General features: G+C 46.8%; 1 protein-coding gene across 3 annotated transcripts in view; it reads right to left on the reverse strand.

Moving 5' to 3' along the window:
* Positions 1–22,265, reverse strand: part of LOC115136632 (RNA-binding protein Musashi homolog 2-like) — a 401,963-nt gene that overhangs the window by 198,700 nt on the left and 180,998 nt on the right. For all 3 annotated transcript variants that reach the window (XM_065024349.1, XM_065024348.1, XM_065024347.1), the window contains exon 7: positions 656–704. In XM_065024349.1, the coding sequence (XP_064880421.1) occupies positions 656–704 (49 nt within the window). The remainder of the gene's footprint in view (positions 1–655; positions 705–22,265) is intronic.

A 22,265-nucleotide genomic window follows, 5' to 3' on the forward strand; every position in this document is an offset into this window, starting at 1 on the left:
CAATTAAGATTGCGTCGTCTATGGATCTGTTGGGGCTGTTTGCAAATTGAAAGTGGATCTAGGGTGTCTGGGATGATGGAGTTGATGTTTGCCATAATCAAGCTCAAGCTCTTCATGGGCAGTAGTCATTGTGCCATGAGATTGTGATCATGTTGGGATGACAGACTGGGACAAGGAGAGGTTGAAAATCACTGTGAATATGCCTGCCAGCTGTTCTGCGCATGCTCTGAGAACGCGCCTTGCTCAGCAGGTAGCCTAGTGGTTAGAGCGTTAGACTAGTAACCAAAAAGGTTGCAAGATGGAATCCCCAAACTGACAACGTAAAAATCTGTTGTTCGGCCCCTGAACAAGGCAGTTAACCCACTGTTCCTAGGCCGTTATTGAAAATAAGAATTTGTTCTTAACTGACTTGCCTAGTTAAAGGTAAAATATATATATATATAAGTGTTTCCTTTATTTTGGCAGTTACATGTATACAGTATATAGTGTATATATACAACTACGGGCTATAACCTATAGTCAGAGGCCATTGACCATGAATCCACTGCATGGAGAATTAAACTATTCTTTCACACACTAACATGCATGGTTCAACACCAATAGATAGCAGGGTAATAAGCACAACATGAGGGAGATAGTATGTTGACTGACTTACCTCTGTGTCTGTTAGTCGTTTTGTCAAACATAAGCATGGCGTCCTCCACCTGCAAGACACAAAAATAGGACGAGATTAGTCTCAATAAAAACCAACAGAAAGAGATGAAGACAGAGATGGAGACAGATGGAGAGGGAAGGACTGTGATTAAAAGTGAAAGACAGACAGACAGACAGACAGACAGACAGACAGACAGACAGACAGACAGACAGACAGACAGACAGACAGACAGACAGACAGACAGACAGACAGACAGACAGACAGACAGACATATGGCCGTGTGACATATGTCCCTAGATGTGTTGAGTGAGTAATGACTGTGTTGTGTCGTTACAAGGTCAAGAACATGCTGGACCCTGAGAGAGGCTCAGTGTGTGAGTATGCAAGGACACGAGTGACAGTGCCAAGTCAAGCACAGCAACGGAATCATGATTTGGAGATAGGTGGACACACACATAGGCTTTCTATGTCTCTGTGTCATAGACACACATTCCAGCAAATGCCTCATAAAACCACACACACAATCCAAAATATGGCAAAAAAACACACTCTCCCTCTCAGGTGTACCTGAGACCCCGCCCCAACCCCCCTTCCACACAGACCACTATAAATACAGAAATGTTGTGTAAAGTACAGTCTCCGTCTTGCCTACTAAAAACACTTTAGCTGTGTTCGAATACTACCCGCACTAACCATATTATTTGTGACGTGAATTGAGTATTTACAGTTGAAGTCGGAAGTCTATATACACCTTAGCCAAATACATTTAAACTCAGTTTTTCCACAATTCCTGACATTTAATTCTAGTAAAAATTCAATCTTAGGTTAGTTAAGATCACCACTTTATTTTAAGAATGTGAAATGTCAGAATGATAGTAGAGAGAAGGATTTATTTCAGCTTTTATTTCTTTCATCACATTCCCAGTGGGTCAGAAGTTTACATACACTCAATTAATATTTGCCTTTAAATTGTTTAACTTGGGTCAAAAGCCTTTAAATTGTTTAACTTGGGTCAAAAGTTTCGGGTAGCCTTTGTCATGACGTTGGCCTGGGGTTAGGTTTATGACAGTCATAAATACCTCTTCCCCCCTTTTTCCTCTCTCTACCCTACTGATGTGAAATTTGAAAACCCCTTGGTTAACATAGAGATTCTGGGAACATCAGAAGGTGGGGGGAAATAAACTATATTCTGGTAATCCGACCAATTGAACATATGCGTGGCTACTTAATGAATATGATGTTCGGTTGTCATCTGGGACATTATCCTCAATGATAGGATGACATAAACTCTACAGTGGAAAGTCTACACATCAGAGTTATCGGATTCACATGGAATTGTTGTTCAATTTAAATGTTTGAATATAAAATTATTGGTGAAAAGATGAAATGTAATTTTAGCTTCCAAATGAGAGAATTGGGTTTTCATAAGGTTAGGGCTCTGCTCAATCAGTGGCCCGCCCCTGTGAAGAGTCATGGGTTATAAAACTTTTCAGACACACCCTTCTCGCTCCACTATATAAAGCCTTGACGAAAATGTAACCTTCTGTTCCAAGTACGTGAGGTCTGCAGCCTCTGCGTTAAAAGGACTAACATGTCAACTACAGAACTAAGCCAACCTCAGCGTGAGCTTTGGTTGCGAATGGTGTGAACTTTGAACTCTTATTCACTACAGAAGTGATACCTCCTAGCCGTTGAGTTAGCAACAGCAGCTGCAAACGCGGGCTAGGAAAGAACAGAAACAGAGTCTACCACACAATGACATTACTACAACGTATCCAATTGACCACCAGAGACATTCTCCAAAGGACAAAGGACTCGGTTTGGCAGCACGGCCTTCCGTCTACCACCAACCTACCGAAGCGCAGCTCAGAGTAAATATTTATTGCATTTTCCTTTTCCAAATGGGCGGTAATTTAGAATGCATAAGATACTGTATTTACGATAGCACAGCTTCTCCCTTTGTCCCTCAGTCTTCCTGCTCTTTCACTCAAACCCAGCCCTTTTCTTTTGTGTAACCAGCTGTCATATCTGTTCCGTATGCTAGTGACGTTTTCCTTTATGACGTAATTTGTAATCAAGGTATGATTCATTCTTTGTATATGTAATTATGTGTGATTAGTTAGGTATTTAGTAAATAAATAATTAAACCCAATTTTGTATTGCTGATTCAACTTGTTAGCCAGGGTTCAAGAAATTACAACTTTCAGATGAGACTGAATTAAGGTGACGATTAATATTGACTGCTATTGATGTAAAATATTACTAGGTCTTTAAGAGTTTATTCGGAAGATAACAGTTCTATAAATATTATTTTGTGGTGCCCCGACTCTCTAGTTAATTACATTTACATGATTAGCTCAATCAGGTAATATTAATTACAGAGAAGGATTTTATAGAATAGCATGTCATATCACTTAATCCGGCATAGCCAAAGACACGACACCTTCCACAAGCCCCCCACAATAAATTGGGTGAATTTTGGCCCATTCCTCCTGACAGAGCTGGTGTAACTGAGTCAGGTTTGTAGGCCTCCTTGCTCGCTCACACATGTTTTTTCAGTTCTGCCCACACATTTTCTACAGGATTGAGGTCAGAGCTTTGTGATGGCCACTCTAATACCTTGACTTTGTTGTCCTTAAGCAATTTTGCCACAACGTTGGAAGTATGCTTGGGGTCATTGTCCATTTGGAAGACCCTTTTGCGACCAAGCTTTAACTTCCTGACTGATGTCTTTAGATGTTGCTTCAATATATCCACATCCTTTGCCCTCCCCATGATGCCATCTATTTTGTGAAGTGCACCAGTCCCTCCAGCAGCAAAGCACCCCCACAACATGATGCTGCCACCCCCATGCCTCACGGTTGGGATGGTGTTCTTCGGCTTGCAAGCCTCCCCCTTTTTCCTCTAAACATAACGATGGTCATTATGGCCAAACAGTTCTATTATTGTTTCATTAGACCAGAGGACATTTCTCCAAAAGGTACGATCTTTGTCCCCATGTGCAGTTACAAACCGTAGTCTGGCTTTTTTTATGGCGGTTTTGGAGCAGTGGCTTCTTCCTTGCCTTTCAGGTTCTGTCGATATTGGACTTGTTTTACTGTGGATATAGATACTTTTGTACCTGTTTCCTCCAGCATCTTCACAAGGTCCTTTGCTGTTGTTCTGGGATTGATTTACACTTTTTGCACCAAAGTACATTAATCTCTAGGAGACAGAACGTGTCTCTTCCTGAGCGGTATGACGGCTGCGTGGTCCCATGGTGTTTATACTTGCGTACTATTGTTTGTACAAATGAACGTGGTACCTTCAGGCGTTTGGAAATTGCTCCCAAGGATGAACCAGACTTGTGGAGGTTTACATTTTTTTCCTCTGTGGTCTTGGCTGATTTCTTTTGATTTTCCCATGATGTCAAGCAAATAGGCACCGAGTTTGAAGGTAGGCCTTGAAATACATCCACAGGTACACCTCCAATTGACTCAAATGATGTCATTAGCCTATCAGAAGCTTCTAAAGCCATGACATCATTTTCTGGAATTTTCCAAGATGTTTAAAGGCAGAGTCAACATAGTGTATGTAAACTTCTGACCCACTAGAATTGTGATACAGTGAATTAAAAGTGAAATAATCTGTCTGTAAACAATTGTTGGAAAAATTACTTGTGTCATGCACGAAGTAATGTCCTAATCGACTTGCCAAACCTAAAGTTTGCCAACAAGAGATTTGTGGAGTGGTTGAAAAGCGAATTTTAATGACTCCAACCTAAGTGTATGTAAACTTTCGACTTCAACTGTAGTATGCTTATTGGTCATAGTATGGATATAGTTAGTATACCAAATGTCCCCGGATGTCGTATTAAATTCACCAAAATACGAAGTATACAAGGGCCCCTAATGCAATTCTTCAGAAAATGGGTGTGGCTTTACAACGTTTTCAGATTTGAAGAAAATGGTGCTAAATATTGCAACCGAAGTCCGACAACAGCGCATTCAAATTCATTGATTTAACTAATTATGACAAATGTTAAGAAAATGTTGAGCAATGTAATAAAGTTATGACGTTTCAAATAAGTTAATTTACGTTGGCTGACAATTTGTTAGCTACTCTATCCTTACAAACCGCATAGCATTACATCAGTATGTACCGGTATGTTACCTAACATTAGGTTACGAATACATCAAACTTGCCAGGCAGTATATTAACTATCTGCTATCTAACTAACTACCCAGCATTTATTGACTTGATTATTCACATCATTCTTAGCTAAGTGGTATAGTCGTTGCGCGTTTCAATGGATATTGATAATTCATCTCCGATTTCAGAGTGTCAGAGCGCACAATAACTGATTTACAACGCTCAACAGCCATTGAATATGTTCGGTGTCAGTAAACGTTGGCAAAAAAAAGCGTAATTAAATTGTTGCCAGCAGCACAGTTACAGTCACTAAGGATCTGGATAACATGTAAACAGCCTAACCAGCTCTGCTAGGGCGAGTCAAATGGTCAGAGTGTTCTCTCATTTATGTCTGGAAGTAGCTAGCCAAGGTTACCCAGTTAGCTTGGGTGCTTGACTGCCTTTGCCCAACTCATCGGCCAGAGCGTCCAGTGAGCGCCCTGAACGCTCCGAGAGCGAAACACTCTGAATTTACAAATAGACAATCTGACAATGCTCTAGATTTACAAAAGCCCAGAGCGTACTCTGGCACTCCAGATTGAATTTACAAACACACCAGAAATCGTAAAATGTTTAGCTAGTCATTTGTTATGCTATGACAAATGAACTAATAGTATATAGTATGTAGTATATACTCATTAAGTATGTAGTATCCAGTATGTCAGTATGGGTATTCGAACACAGTTTATGCTTCAACTCACCCTCAGTACTACCTTCCCTTCCCCAGAAGGCACGCATCAATCTCTCTTCCACTAAGAGCCCTGTTGCTATAAGCCATAATCATATTCATCAGGCTCAATCAGCTACAATGAGGATTCATCTGGCTGTCTGTCTAATCGCCACTACCGCACACAGAACACAGCGGACATACATATAGCCACACTAACATATATTTATGTGACAGTGTAAAAGTGGAGCATTGTGTTATTTTCAGGAAGAAGGCGTCCCTGAGACCTGGACCACTGGTGGTGTGGCTGCCTCACATACAGCTGTTAAGTTAAGAGAGGGAGAGAAATGGCTGGACATAGCAGGATATGTAGGTGGGGGGGGGTCAGACCTTTAAATGTCGCTATGGATATGTAGGGGGGGGTGACGGAGCCCGCCTGGGCAGTGTTCCCCAGTCACTGTTGCTAGGTAACAGTGTGTGAGTGAATATGAGAGAGAGAGAGAGTGTGCATGTGAGTGTGTGTGTGTGTGTAATAGTAGAGGTGTAGAGCTGTCCCAGCCAGCAAATGATGGGAGGGGACAGCACCAGAGGCTGCCTAATTTGTAACTGTATGACTGGATAAAGGCCACAGTTGCCAGCACACACACACCCTCTCCCCTACTTCTCTACACTGGTGGCTGAGGCTCTGTGTCACCTGTTACCGTGTAACAGTATGGTAGGGAGTATTACTGCTTCACTGCAGCTTGGGAGGCTCTCCTTTTGTTTCCCTTCACCTCTGTCTATCCCTGCTAGGTGCAGTGGTGTAAAGTATTTAAGTAAAAATACTTAAGTTGTTTTTGGGGTATCTGTGCTTTACTTTACTGTTTATAATTTTGTTTATAATTTTGACTACTTTTACTTCACGAAATTCCTTAAGAAAATATTGTACTTTTTACTCCAAACATTTTCCTTGACACCCAAAAGTACTTGTTACATTTTGAATGGTTAGCAGGACAGGAAAATGGTCCAATTCACGCACTTATAAACAGAACATCCCTGGTCATCAAATCAAATTGTATTAGTCAGATGCGCCAAATACAACAGGTGTAGACCTTACAGTGAAATGTTTACTTTCAAACCCCTAACCAGCAATGCAGTTTAAAATCCCTACTGTCATCCCTACTGATCTGGCGGTAAATGATCTCTGAATGTTGGAGTGTGCAACTGGCTATCCATAAATGTATTTTGAAAGAAAAGAAAATGCTGCTGTCTGGATTTCTTAATATAAGGAATTTGAAATGATTTATACTTTTACTTTTGACACTTAAGTATATTTTAGAAATTTACATTCACTTTTCATACTTAAGTAAGTTTTGAACCAACATTTTTTTTACTTTTACACAAGTAGAATTTTACTGGCTGACATTTACTTTTACTTGAGTCATTTTCTATTAAGGGATCTTTAAGTATGACAGTTGGGTACTTTTTCCACCACTGGCTAGAGTGTGTCGCCCTGAATTCATTCAATCAGAAATGAGCCTGACCTTTTACTTGTTAGCCCTGGCGCATGTGCTGCGTGTGTATGTGTGTGCTGCGCGTGTGTGTGTGTGCTGCGTGTGTGTGTGCTGCACGTGTGTGTGTGTGCTGCGCGTGTGTGTGTGTTGCGTGTGTGCGTGCGTGAGTGTGTGTGTGCGTGAGAGAGGGGGAGAGAGAGTTATGAGGCAAGAGCACTGTCCCCAAAGAGGGTACGAGGTTCAGATCGATGCAAAGCGGCCACTTTAGCAACCATTTGCACCAAGTAGCATAGTGACGGACATCTCCTAATGCATTCAGATGTGCCGAGGAATTAATTAGCCAGCTCTCACACACACACACCCAACCACCCACACAGGGCAACAGCTCAAACACTCTTCTCTGTATGGCCTCTGGCTCCAGTTAAAAGCCCCTGTGTCAGAGTGTTAAACCTGAGCTGGTCGGGCTACTCTGACATTAAACGCCATTACAGCTAATTGGTGCAGCCACCGCAGCTTTTACTGTCCGTCCAGCGATCTGCAGAGAGGGCTTAATACAGAGACATAGGCCAGGCACAATGACTAATGTCATCATAATGCCTGCTTTATGACGGCACACAGAGAGCTGCACCTGCCCCTGCTGCTGTTAAAGTGCTTTCAAATGGAGTGAAGCTACTAACTGGAGGGGGACAGTAGTGGGTGGATGTAGAGGGGTAGAGCAGTGAAGGGGAGGAGGTAGGGGGTAGTGCAGTGAGGGGAGGAGGTAGGGGGTAGTGCAGTGAGGGGAGGAGGTAGGGGGTAGTGCAGTGAGGGGAGGAGGTAGGGGGTAGAGCAGTGAGGGGAGGAGGTAGGGGTAGAGCAGTGAGGGGAGGAGGTAGGGGGGTAGTGCAGTGAGGGGAGGAGGTAGGGGGTAGTGCAGTGAGGGGAGGAGGGAGGGGGTAGTGCAGTGAGGGGAGGAGGTAGGGGGTAGAGCAGTGAGGGGAGGAGGTAGGGGGTAGAGCAGTGAGGGGAGGAGGTAGGGGGTAGAGCAGTGAAGGGGAGGAGGTAGGGGGGTAGAGCAGTGAGGGGAGGAGGTAGGGGGTAGAGCAGTGAGGGGAGGAGGTAGGGGGTAGAGCAGTGAGGGGAGGAGGTAGGGGGTAGAGCAGTGAGGGGAGGAGGTAGGGGTAGAGCAGTGAGGGGAGGAGGTAGGGGGTAGAGCAGTGAGGGGAGGAGGTAGGGGGTAGTGCAGTGAGGGGAGGAGGTAGGGGGTAGAGCAGTGAGGGAGGAGGTAGGGGTAGAGCAGTGAGGGGAGGAGGTAGGGGGTAGTGCAGTGAGGGGAGGAGGTAGGGGGGTAGTGCAGTGAGGGGAGGAGGTAGGGGGTAGTGCAGTGAGGGGAGGAGGTAGGGGGTAGTGCAGTGAGGGGAGGAGGTAGGGGTAGAGCAGTGAGGGGAGGAGGTAGGGGGTAGAGCAGTGAGGGGTTGGAGGTAGGGAGGTAGAGCAGTGAGGGGAGGAGGTAGGGGGTAGAGCAGTGAGGGGAGGAGGTAGGGGGTAGAGCAGTGAGGGGAGGAGGTAGGGGGTAGTGCAGTGAGGGGAGGAGGTAGGGGGTAGTGCAGTGAGGGGAGGAGGTAGGGGGTAGTGCAGTGAGGGGAGGAGGTAGGGGGTAGAGCAGTGAGGGGAGGAGGTAGGGGGTAGAGCAGTGAGGGGTTGGAGGTAGGGAGGTAGAGCAGTGAGGGGAGGAGGTAGGGGGTAGAGCAGTGAGGGGAGGAGGTAGGGGGTAGAGCAGTGAGGGGAGGAGGTAGGGGGTAGAGCAGTGAGGGGAGGAGGTAGCGGGTAGAGCAGTGAGGGGAGGAGGTAGGGGGTAGTGCAGTGAGGGGAGGAGGTAGGGGGTAGAGCAGTGAGGGGAGGAGGTAGGGGGTAGTGCAGTGAGGGGAGGAGGTAGGGGGTAGAGCAGTGAGGGGTTGGAGGTAGGGAGGTAGAGCAGTGAGGGGAGGAGGTAAGGGGGTAGAGCAGTGAGGGGAGGGTAGGTAGGGCAGTAGGGAGGAGGTGGGGGTAGTGCAGTGAGGGAGGAGGGGGGGTAGGCAGGGGGTAGTGCAGGTGGTAGAACAGTGGGGGGGGGGGTAGGGAGGTAGAACAGTGAGGGGGTGGGGGTAGGGAGGTAGAGCAGTAAGGGGAGGAGGTAGGGGGTAGTGCAGTGAGGGGTTGGAGGTAGGGAGGTAGAACAGTGAGGGGTGGGGGTAGGGAGGTAGAGCAGTGAGGGGGTGGGGGTAGGGGAGTAGAGCAGTTAGGGGTGGGGGTAGGGGCATTAGAGCAGTGAGGGGTGGGGGTAGGGGAGTAGAGCAGTGAGGGGTGGGGGTAGGGGAGTAGAGCAGTGAGGGGGTGGGTTGGGGTGGATAGAGCAGTGAGGGGGTGGGGGTAGGGGCATTAGAGCAGTGAGGGGATGGGGGTAGGGAGGTAGAGCAGTGAGGGGTGGGGGTAGGGTGGGTAGAGCAGTGAGGGGTGGAGGTGGGGTGGGTAGAGCAGTGAGGGGGGGTGGGGGTAGGGGGAGTAGAGCAGTGACGGGGTGGAGGTGGAGCAGTGAGGGGTGGGGGTAGGGGGAGTAGAGCAGTGAGGGGGTGGAAGTGGGGTGGGTAGAGCAGTGAGGGGGTGGGGGAGGGGGAGTAGAGCAGTGAGGGGGGTGGGGGTAGGGGATTAGAGCAGTGAGGGGTGGGGGTAGGGGGAGTAGAGCAGTGAGGGGGTGGGGGTAGGGGGAGTAGAGCAGTGAGGGGGTGGGGGTAGGGAGGTAGAGCAGTGGGGGTGGAGGGGGTAGGGAGAGTAGAGCAGTGAGGGGGTGGAGGTAGGGTGGGTAGAGCAGTGGGGGGGTGGAGGTAGGGGGTAGAGCAGTGAGGGGGTGGAGGTGGGGTGGGTAGAGCAGTGAGGGGTGGGGGTAGGGGGAGTAGAGCAGTGACGGGGTGGAGGTGGAGCAGTGAGGGGTGGGGGTAGGGGGAGTAGAGCAGTGAGGGGGTGGAGGTGGGGTGGGTAGAGCAGTGAGGGGTGGGGGAGGGGGAGTAGAGCAGTGAGGGGGTGGGGGTAGGGGGATTAGAGCAGTGAGGGGGTGGGGGTGAGGGGGGGGGTAGTAGAGCAGTGAGGGGGGGTGGGGGTAGGGGGGGGGTGGAGGTAGTAGAGCAGTGAGGGGGTGGGGGTAGGGAGGTAGAGCAGTGAGGGGGTGGGGGTAGGGAGAGTAGAGCAGTGAGGGGGTGGAGGTAGGGTGGGGGTAGTAGAGCAGTGGGGGGGTGGAGGTAGGGGGGTAGAGCAGTGGGGGGGGGTGGAGGTAGGGGGGGGTGGGTAGAGCAGTGAGGGGAGGCGGTAGGGGGTAGAGCAGTGAGGGGAGGAGGTAGGGGGTAGTGCAGTGAGGGGAGGGGTAGGTAGGGGGTAGTGCAGTGAGGGGAGGAGGTAGGGGTGAGGGGAGGTAGGGGGCAGTGAGGGGAGGAGGTAGGGGGTAGTGCAGTGAGGGGAGTGGGGGTAGGGGAGGAGGAGGTAGGGGGTAGTGCAGTGAGGGGAGGAGGTAGGGGGTAGAGCAGTGACGGGGTGGAGGTGGAGCAGTGAGGGGGTGGGGGTAGGGGGAGTAGAGCAGTGAGGGGGTGGAGGTGGGGTGGGTAGAGCAGTGAGGGGTGGGAGTAGGGGAGTAGAGCAGTGAGGGGTGGGGGTAGGGGATTAGAGCAGTGAGTGGGTGAGGGTAGGGGAGTAGAGCAGTGAGGGGGTGGGGGTAGGGAGGTAGAGCAGTGAGGGGGTGGGGGTAGGGGGATTATAGCAGTGAGGGGTGGGGGTAGGGGGAGTAGAGCAGTGAGGCGGGTGGAGGTGGGGTGGGTAGAGCAGTGGGGTGGAGGGGGTAGGGAGAGTAGAGCAGTGAGGGGGTGGAGGTAGGGTGGGTAGAGCAGTGGGGGGGGTGGAGGTGGGGGAGTAGAGCAGTGAGGGGGTTGGGGTAGGGGAGTAGAGCAGTGAGGGGGTGGGGGTAGGGGGAGTAGAGCAGTGAGGGTGGGGGTGGGGGTAGGGGGAGTAGAGCAGTGAGGGGTGGGGGTAGGTAGGTAGAGCAGTGAGGGGGTGGGGGTAGGGGAGTAGAGCAGTGGGGGGTGGGGGTAGGGGAGTAGAGCAGTGAGGGGGTGGGGGTAGGTAGGTAGAGCAGTGAGGGGTGGGGGTAGGGGAGTAGAGCAGTGGGGGTGGGGGGTAGGGGAGTAGAGCAGTGAGGGGGTGGGGGTAGGGGGAGTAGAGCAGTGAGGGGGTGGGGGTAGGGGGAGTAGAGCAGTGAGGGGTGGGGGTAGGGGAGTAGAGCAGTGAGGGGTGGGGGTAGGGGGAGTAGAGCAGTGAGGGGTGGGGGTAGGGGGAGTAGAGCAGTGAGGGGTGGAGATTAATGTTTCTTATAGGCAGGGGATCGTAACTCCCCCTCTCTGGAGATGCAACATAGTATCACTTACATCTTTGCACGGCATTAGGGCTATCATGCATGCACACACACAGACTTGAGGACTTCAGGTGACTAGTTGGAAACCCCAAAAGTGAAAGGGCCACAACGTTTGGCCAACCATCTTGAGATGCCACTACATTATGCTCCTAATATAAAACACATTTAACCATTAGGTTTCAGATTAAGACATATGAACCCTCAACCACCATGGACTGTAATCAATATTCTGGTCGAAATCAAACATATAAACTCACACACACTCGCCTATAAATTATGCAGCAAAACATTTCTTGGCAGGTCTCTCAATTAAAGCCGCCAACATTTGTTGCTGACACTGTTCCCTGCTGCCAATTTCTCTTTCAGGTGGTTGAGGTAAGTTTGTTGACAGCATGTTTTACTTACGCTGGTAATATAATTGGATATCGGGAGCTTTTTTTAAGAACTGCAAAAAGTATTACCGGAGGGCTGGAGGGAATAAAAGCTTGGGGAGGCGGGACGCACTGCCTGGCAGACAGACACAGGTAGATTGTGTTTCCATCCAGGGGAAAATGGAAGGAATGCTATCCAACACTTAGTTAAATTCACCAGGACCACTGGGACAGTCAGACAGACCAACATCTACCGCCTGTAATTCAGTGAGATGCTAAATTCCACTTCCTTACTGAGGAAAGCAGTGACAACAAAAAGTACCTCTTCCCTATCCCACCAGACGCAACTATGATAACTACGCAAAATGATAAACGTGCACACATTTCTTCTTTTTTTTACGTATCAGCCAAGCTAAATAATTTAGCTAAGGACAAAAGCAGCAAAGTGTTGTGTGGCTGGGAGTGTTGTAGGAAGCAGCGGGTGAAGGCTGAAATTCAAGGCTTGGTTTAATGAGTTTTGACCAAGTATGTACAGTGCCTATAGAAATAATTCACACCCCTTGACTTTGTACCCCACACTTACAATTATCTGTAAAGTCCTTCAGTGGAGCAGTGAATTTTAAACAGATTCAACCACAAAAACCAAGGAGGATTTCAAATGCCTCGTAAAGGACACCTATTGGCAGATGGGTAAAAATAAAAAAGCAGACCTTAAATACCCCTTTGAGCATGGTGAAGTTATTAATTACAATACACCCAGTCACTACAAAGATAAAGGCGTACTTCCCAACTCAGTTGCCGGAGAGGAAGGAAACCTCTCAGGGATTTCACCATGAGGTCAATGGTGACTTTAAAACAGTTACAGAGTTTAATGGCTTTGATAGGAGAAAATTGAGGATGGATCGCCAACATTCTAGTTCCTCCACAAAACGAACCTAATTGACAGAGTGAAAATAAGGAAGCCTGAACAGACTAAAAATATTCCAAAACCAGCATCCTGTTTGCAACAAGGCACTAAAGTAATACTGAATACAAAGTGTTATGTTTGGGGTAAATCCAATACAACACATTAGTGAGTAACACTCTCCATATCTTCAAGCATAGTGGTAGCTGCATCATGTTATGGGTATGCTTGTAACTGTTAAGGACTGGGGGGGTTCAGGATAAAAAAGAACGACCTGGTTCAATCTGCTTTCCACCAGACACTGGTAGATTAATTCATCTTTCGCCAGGACAATAAACTAAAACACAATGCCAAATCTACACTGGAGTTGCTTACCAAGAAGACAGTGAATGTTCCTGAGGGGCCGAATTACAGTTTTAACTTAAATCTGTTTGAAAGCGTATGGCAAGACCTGAAAATGGTTATCTAGCAATGATCAACAACCAATTTGACAGAGCTTGAAGAATTTTGAAAATCATAAATGTGCAGATGTTGTACAATCCAGGTGTGCTCTTAGAATCGTACCCAGAAAGACACACAGCTGGAATTGCTGTCAAAAGTGATTATAACATCTATTGACTCAGGGGGTTGAATACTTATCTAATTAAGATTTTTCTGTGTTAAATTTTTCATTAATTTATTATACATGTTAGACATTTTCTTCCACTTTGCCAGATTATTGTGTCAATCGTTTACAAAAAATGACAATGAAATCCATTTTAATCCCACTTTGTAACACAACATGTGGAAAAAGTCAAGTGGTGTGATTACTTTCTTAAGGCACTATATATAAACCCTGGATGGCTGACGCTATGTATTGGCCAGTGAGAGGCTTTGTGAAGCCACTGGTCGGCCATATATTCACTCCCGAGAAGAAGCAGTAGGAATGAATGGAATTCTACAGTATTTCAATTAAATGTTTCAAGGACAAGTAGGTGGGACAGTAACAGAATTGATACTTTATGGATAAAAAAAGTTCAAAAGTTTGGGGTTTGGGGACATATTGATGTCCATTAAAATAACATCAAATTGATCAGAAATACAGCGTAGACATTGTTAATGTTGTAAATGACTATCGTAGCTGGAAACGGCAGGTTTTTAATGGAAAATCTACATAGGCATACAGAGGCCCATTATCAGCAACCATCACTCCTGTGTTGCAATGGCACGTTGTGTTAGCTAATCCAAGTTTATCATTTTTAGAGGCTAATTGATCATTAGAAAACCCTTTTGCAATTATGTTAGCACAGCTGAAAACTGTTGTTCTGATTAAAGAAGCAATAAACCTTTCCTTCTATAGACAAGCTGAGAATCTGGAGCATCAGCATTTGTGGGTTTGATTACAGGCTCAAAATGGCCAGATTCAAAGACCTTTCTTCTGAAACTCGTCAGTCTATTATTGTTCTGAGAAATGAAAGCTATTCCATTAGAGAAATTGGCAAGAAACTACAGATCTCGTACAACGCTGTGTACTACTCCCTTCACAGAACAGCGCAAACTGGCTCTAACCAGAATAGAAAGAGGAGTGGGAGGCCACGGTGCACAAATGAGCAAGAGGACAAGTACATTAGAGTGTCTAGTTTGAGAAACAGATGGCTCACAAGTCCTCAACTGGCAGCTTCATTAAATAGTACCTGTGAAACACCAGTCTCAACGTCAACAGTGAAGAGGTGACTCCAGGATGCTGGCATTCTAGGCAGAGTTGCAAAGAAAAAGCCATATCTCAGACTGGCCAATAAAAATAAATGATTAAGATGGGCAAAAGAACACAGACACTGGACAGAGGAACTCTGCCAAGAAGGCCAGCATCCCGGAGTGGCCTCTTCACTGTTGATGTTGAGACTGGACAGAGGAACTATGCCTAGAAGGCCAGCATCCCGGAGTCGCCTCTTCACTGTTGATTTTGAGACTGGACAGAGGAACTATGCCTAGAAGGCCAGCATCCCGGAGTCGCCTCTTCACTGTTGATGTTGAGACTGGACAGAGGAACTATGACTAGAAGGCCAGCATCCCGGAGTCGCCTCTTCACTGTTGATGTTGAGACTGGACAGAGGAACTATGCCTAGAAGGCCAGCATCCCGGAGTCGCCTCTTCACTGTTGATGTTGAGACTGGACAGAGGAACTATGCCTAGAAGGCCAGCATCCCGGAGTGGCCTCTTCACTGTTGATGTTGAGACTGGACAGAGGAACTATGCCTAGAAGGCCAGCATCCCGGAGTCGCCTCTTCACTGTTGATGTTGAGACTGGACAGAGGAACTATGCCTAGAAGGCCAGCATCCCGGAGTGGCCTCTTCACTGTTGATGTTGAGACTGGACAGAGGAACTATGACTAGAAGGCCAGCATCCCGGAGTCGCCTCTTCACTGTTGATGTTGAGACTGGACAGAGGAACTATGCCTAGAAGGCCAGCATCCCGGAGTCGCCTCTTCACTGTTGATGTTGAGACTGGACAGAGGAACTATGCCTAGAAGGCCAGCATCCCGGAGTCGCCTCTTCACTGTTGATGTTGAGACTGGACAGAGGAACTATGCCTAGAAGGCCAGCATCCCGGAGTCGCCTCTTCACTGTTGATGTTGAGACTGGACAGAGGAACTATGCCTAGAAGGCCAGCATCCCGGAGTCGCCTCTTCACTGTTGATGTTGAGACTGGACAGAGGAACTATGCCTAGAAGGCCAGCATCCCGGAGTCGCCTCTTCACTGTTGATGTTGAGACTGGACAGAGGAACTATGCCTAGAAGGCCAGCATCCCGGAGTCGCCTCTTCACTGTTGATGTTGAGACTGGACAGAGGAACTATGCCTAGAAGGCCAGCATCCCGGAGTCGCCTCTTCACTGTTGACGTTGAGACTATTTAATGAAGCTGGCAGTTGGGGACAAAAAAAATTGCTTTACTTTCAAAAACAAGGACATTTCAGTGACCCCAAACTTTAAAATGATAGTGTATATACACATACATATATATATACACATATATACAGTGGGGCAAAAAAGTATTTAGTCAGCCACCAATTGTGCAAGTTCTCCCACTTAAAAAGATGAGAGAGGCCTGTAATTTTCATCATAGGTACACTTCAACTATGACAGACAAAATGAGAAAAGAAAATCCAGAAAATCACATTGTAGGATTTTTTATGAATTTATTTGCAAATAATGGTGGAAAACAAGTATTTGGTCACCTACAAACAAGCAAGATTTCTGGCTCTCACAGACCTGTAACAACTTTTTTATGACAGCTGCTTTGGTGAACTACTACGCTATTTACATTGGCTGCACATTGTGGGAAATACAAGCCTTGCATCTATCCCTGGCTGTGTCTCAGCACTGGAAACTAAAAAGGACTGGATATGTTTCAAATCAAATCAAATGTTATTGGTCATATACACATGTTTAGCAGATGTTATTACGGGTGTAAAGAAATGCTTGTGCTTCTAGTTCCAACAGGGCAGCAATATCTAACAAGTAATCTAACAATTTCACAACAAATACCTAATACACACAAATCTAAGTAAAGGAATGGAACTAAGAATATATAAATATATGGATTAGCAATGTCAGAGCGCTATAGACTAAGATACAGTAGATAGTATAGAATACAGTATATGCATATGAGATGAGTAATGCAAGATATGTAAACATTATGAAAGTGTTTTATTTATTAAAGTGGCCAATGATTTCAAGTCTGTGTATGTAGGCAGCAGCATCTCTGTGCTAGCGATGGCTATTTAACAGTCCGATGGCCTTGAGATAGAAGCTGTTTTTCAGTCTCTCGGTCCCAGCTTTGATGCACCTGTACTGACCTCGCCTTTTGGATGATAACGGGTTGAACAGGCAGTGGCTTGGGTGTTTTGTTGTCCTTGATGATCTTTTAGGCCTTCTTGTTACATCGGGTACTGTAGGTGTCCTGGAGGGCAGGTAGTTTTCCCAAGGTGATGCGTGGGGCAGACCGCACCACCACGGAGAGCCCTGCGGGTGGTGCAGTTGCAGTACCAGGTGGTGATACAGCGAGACGGGATGCTCTCAATTGTGCATCTGTAAAAGTTTGTGAAGGTTTTAGGTGACAAGCCACATTTCTTGAGCCTTCTGAGGTTGAAGAGGCACTGTTGCGCCTTCTTCAACACACTGTCTGTGTGGGTGGTACATTTCAGTTTGTCAGTGATATGTATGCCAAGGAACTTAAAACTTTCCACATTCTCCACTGCTGTCCCTGTCAATGTGGAAAGGGAGGTGCTCCCTCTGCTGTTTCCTGAAGTCCACGATCATCTCCTTTGTTTTATTGACATTGAGTGAGAGGTTATTCTCCTGACACCACACTCCCAGAGCCCTCATCTCCTCCCTGTAGGCCGTCTTGTCATCGTTGGTAATCAAGCCTACTAGTGTTTAATCGTCTGCAAATTTGATGATTGAGTTGGAGATGTGCATAGCCACGCGCTCATGGATGAACAGGGTGTACAGGAGGGGGCTGAGCACACAACCTTGTGGGGCCCCAGTGTCAAGGATCAGCTAAGTGGAGGTGTTGTTTCCTACCTTCACCACCTGGGAGCGGCCCGTCAGGAAGTCCAGGACCCAGTTGCACAGGGCGGGGTTCAGACCCAGGGTCTCAAGCTTAATGATGAGCTTGGAGGGTACTATGGTGTTGAATGCTAAGCTATGTTCAATGAACAGCATTCTTACATAGGTATTTCTCTTGTCCAGATGGGATAGGGCAGTGTGGTTGCAAACTGAAGTGGGTCTAGGATGACAGGTAAGGTGGAGATGATATATCCTTGACTGGTCTCTCAAAGCACTTCATGATGACAGTAGAGTGCTACAGGGTGATAGTCATTTAGTTCAGTTACCTTTTCATTCTTGGGTATGTGGGGACAGCAGGCTGGGATAGTGAGAGATTGAATATGTCCGTAAACACACCAGCCGGCTGGTCTGCGCATGCTCTGAGGATGCGGCAAGGGCTGCCATCTGGGCCGGCAGCCTTGCGAGGGTTAACACGTTTAAATGTCTTACTCACGTCGGCCACAGAGGAGAGCCCACAGTCCTTGGTAGCTGGCCGCATCGGCAGCACTGTGTTATCTTCAAAGCGGGCAAAGACGGTGTTTAGCTTGTCCAGCTACTCTCTGTTCATCATATATGCATAGTCACTTTAACCATACCTACATGTACATACTACCTCAATAAGCCTGACTAACAGGTGTCTGTATATAGCCTTGCTACTCTTTTTTTCAAATGTCTTTTTGCTGTTGTTATATTTCTTTACTTACCCACACACACACACACACACACACACACACACACACACACACACACACCTTTTTCCTGCACCATTGGTTAGAGCCTGTAAGTAAGCATTTCAAGGTAAGGTTTACACCTGCTGTATTCGGTGCATGTGACAAATACACTTTGATTTGATAAGCAAGATGCTGGTGTCTTGCGACGTGGTTGGTTTTCCTTTTGTAGTCTGTGATGGTCTGTATGCCCTGCCACACACATCTTGTGTCTGAGCCATTGAATTGCGACTCCACCTTGTCTCTATACTGACGTTTTGCCTGTTTGATTGCCTTGCAATCTGTATTCTGCCATATTCAGATGGGTTTTCCCCATATTGCTTTCCACCATCAATGAGATGAAGGAAAGAAAGATTATGAGATCACTGGTGATGAAGGAAAGAGAATGGTAGCCTAGCGGTTAAGAGCGTTGGATCAGTAACCGAAAGGTTGCTGGTTCAAATCCCAGAGCCGATTAGGTGAAAAATCTGCCGATGCCCCCTTGAACAAGGCACTTAACCTTAATTGCCCCTGGATAAGAGTGTCTGCCAAAATGACTCAAATGTAGGAAAAGAAAGACATTGGAACGGTTCGGCTGTCTGGGAAAAGCCAAAGAACATAGCTAAGCTACACTGAAACAAGTGTGATGGGAGAAAGGTAGTCATATACAATGGATTGCAAAGTTGCAGTGCAGAGGCATCGATAGTGGGAGAGGGAGAGAGAGAGAGTGACACCCTCGTCGATCGATCACTCAATTAATGACAGGGGGCAACCGCCTACATCTCAGGGACGGAACGGACCATGCTGCCAGACCACTAAGCAAACATGGCCAGGATAGAGAGGGGAACATATTAGCATAGGAGAATTGGAAATGACAGACAGTGTCAGGGCTCAAACCCATCGCCTGTAAGCAGACCTTCATCGTTTAACTGCCTCACTTTCTATTGTGTGAAATCCTATATACTGCATTCAAAGGAAGAATAGAGGCTACATGGGATTCTGTCTGTAGCTGGCAACTGTAACATGTAGGAACGCCCATATATGAGTAGCTAGTTTCCTTGCACTCCAATCTGGACTGTGATGTGACAGAGGGAGATTGGTCCCCTTGCTCTGTAGCAGCCAGCCACCTCACGCTTCATTCACTTTTATCACTGGTGATTAAACAAGGAGCTCTGGGCTGCACCACTCTCTGTGGAAAACAATGCAATTAATGTCGGCCGCATCAAAACAAAACAGTAAAACGGACAGGATACATCTCCTCTGAGGGCTGGGAGGAAGGATGAGCAGTATGTACCAGACTGATTCAGGGTCCCATGGAAAACAGTGGAACTTGCTGCTGTGTGTGGTACACAGTGCTGAGAGCCAAGACAATGCACAGGTATTAATAGGAGAGCAGATGACTTAAATTGTAAGAGAAGTGGTTATGCTTGAATACAGCACGTAGCCTAGCGGTTAAGAGCGTTGGGCCAGTAACCAAAAGGTTGCTGGTTTCGAATTCCTGAGCCGACACATTCCAAGATGGCGTAGCAGTTCAGACATCTTTCTCTTTGTCTTGTCGTGTCCTGTGTATATATCTTTTTTTCACCTTTGTATATATTTTTTATATTTTTAACCTCAGTTTCAAGAATACTCTCCTGCAACGCGCCTCACCCAATGTGGTATGAATCTGCTATTTTCTATACTTTAGAACCAGAACCCCCAACAGAATCTAGCCAGCTAACTAGCTACTAGCTAGTAGTCAGTTAGCCACTGCTAGCGGTCATCAATTCACCCTAGCCCGGTCAACTACTGCATGTCTGCACAGCGCGATTAAACCCAGAGCATACCGGACTGCTTATTCTCCGTTTTCCTAAAGTTTCCTACCGCAAGCTCTGAACCTTTCACCTGGACCATTGCAGCTAGCTAGCTGCTATCCGAGTGGCTACCCCCTGGCTAACGTCTCTGGCCCGAAGCAAGCACCAGTGAGCCTGGAACTAGCCTCGTGCTAAGCCCATCCTGGCTAGCTGAAGAGGTCCATCAGCCACTTCTTGGGCTACAATACATATTTTGCCAATTGACCTGGACCCCTTTACTGCCGACACGGTGCCCCGCTGATTTCACCACGACTGGTCTACCGACGTAATCCGCCCGAGGGGTTTCAACAGGCTCCTACGTCCCCTGAAGGCCCATCCGCTAGCCTGCTAGCCACGGCTCGCTAGCTGTCGAGAGCAAATCGGACTGTTAGAGGACCATCAGCCAATTTCTTGGGCTACAATATCTATTTTGCCAACTGGCCTGGACCCTTTTACTGCCTACAAGGAGCCCTGCCGATCCAACACAACTGGTCTGCCAACATAACCGTCCGAGGGGGCTACAACAGACTTCTTCCGTCGCGACGTCCCCCTAAGGCCCTTCTGCTAGCCCCGGCCCGCTATCTGTCTGAATCGCCGTGTCTCCAGTTCGCCTAGCTTCCCACTGGTCTCTATGATCACTCGGCTATGCATGCCTCTCCCTAATGTCAATATGTCTTATCCATTGCTGTTTTGGTTAGTGATTATTGTCTTATTTCACTGTAGAGCCTCCAGTCCTGCTCAATATGCCTTAGCTAGCCCTTTTGTTTCACCTCCCACACTTGCGGTGACCTCACCTGGTCTAAATGATGTCTAGAGCAGTGGTTCTTAACCTTGTTGGAGGTACTGAACCCCACCAGTTTCATATGCGCATTCACCGAACCCTTCTTAATTGGAAAAATAAAATATGATTTTTTTCAAATTCAAAACATAGGTATATGTTTTACTGGTGCACAAAATGAACCGTGCATCAACATCACTGTGTTCAAAGAACAAAATCATCAAAACATGATTTTCACACAAAAACATAATAATGAATATTTACTGCAAATCAGTGTGACTTCTGCTGTTGCCTTTCAGAGACCAGTTCAGAAATGCGCGGCTTCACCTTGGCAAGTGCCATTCTCATGTCATTTTCACAACAAAGTCTGTTCCTTTTCTTCGTTTTTATGTCCAGCATCCTCGAAAAGGATTGCTCGCAAAGATATGTTGTAACAAACGGTATTAAAATCTCCAGAGCTTTCTTAGCAATAACAGGGTACGTTACCATTTGTTGACACCAAAACGTTGAAAGCGTTGTTGTTCTGAAGAGTTCCTGTTGAACCTGGCTCTGCTGAATTTCAATGATTTCATCGAGGTATTCATCATTGACATCTGTTGTCTCAACACTAAACGTGAACGGCTGTCTCACCCATGCTGGATATGACTCTCTTGTAGGGAAGTATCTGTCGAGAGACTTTGCAAGCTCATCTAAGTGCGTGGCAATTGCTTCCTTCAGTTCCGCGGGTACAGAAATGTCTCGGATTCCAAATACATCTTTGATCTTACTTACACAGTCGTCCAGAAGGGGGAAGTTTGTGAAGTTATCGTTCTCTGTTCGTCGTTTCCATAACGGTAGCTTATTTTGAAAAGCCTTCAGGTTTTCCTCCGCTTCGATGATGTTGACTCACCGCCCTGCATCTTTTGATTGAGATGATTGAGAGCTGCGTAGATATCAGCCATGTACGCTAAAATGAGAATTTTTGAAGCAATCTGCATGACAATGTTGGTGCTCTTGCAAAAACAGGGCTAATTCCACACGCACGGCAAAAACACAATTCAGCCCCTATCCCCCGGGATAACCACCGAATGTTAGAATGGTACAGAAGTACCTCGAATTCAGAGCCCATTTCTTTACACAGCTCACTGAAGATGCGGTGCCTCAGAGCACTAGTTCGCACATAGTTCACGCATTCCACTACAATTTTTAATACTTCTGCCAGTTTTGGAGGCAAGGTTTTTGTTGCCAACGCATGCCTGTGCAGAATACAATGAGTAACAAGGATGTGTGGTGCATCGGCTTTCACTAACGCACAAAAACCAGACTTTCTTCCCAGCATGACTGGAGCTCCGTCCGAACAAACTGCAGAAACCATATCCCACGAAAGATTGTTGTCTTTGAAGAAGTCATCCACAAGTTTCTTCACATCGGCTGCCTTAGTTGTTGTTGTAAGAGGCTTACAAAATAAAAATTCTTCCTTTATCACGTCGTCTTTCACATAGCGCACTGTGGTCTCGTCGAGTTGAAGGCTGAATTTTGCCAGGCTTGAAATCAGATCTGCAACTACTTGAGCCAAGATGTCTTTGCTCATGTCCTCTATTCTGTCGCTGATGATGTCATTTGAAAGAGGAATTTGGGATAACTTAACTTCAGCCTCTTTTCCAAGCATGATATTCGCCATCTTCAACACAGCTGGTTTTAAGAGTGTTTC

Source organism: Oncorhynchus nerka, linkage group LG11, assembly GCF_034236695.1.
Source record: "Oncorhynchus nerka isolate Pitt River linkage group LG11, Oner_Uvic_2.0, whole genome shotgun sequence".
NCBI classification, from domain to species: domain Eukaryota; kingdom Metazoa; phylum Chordata; class Actinopteri; order Salmoniformes; family Salmonidae; genus Oncorhynchus; species Oncorhynchus nerka.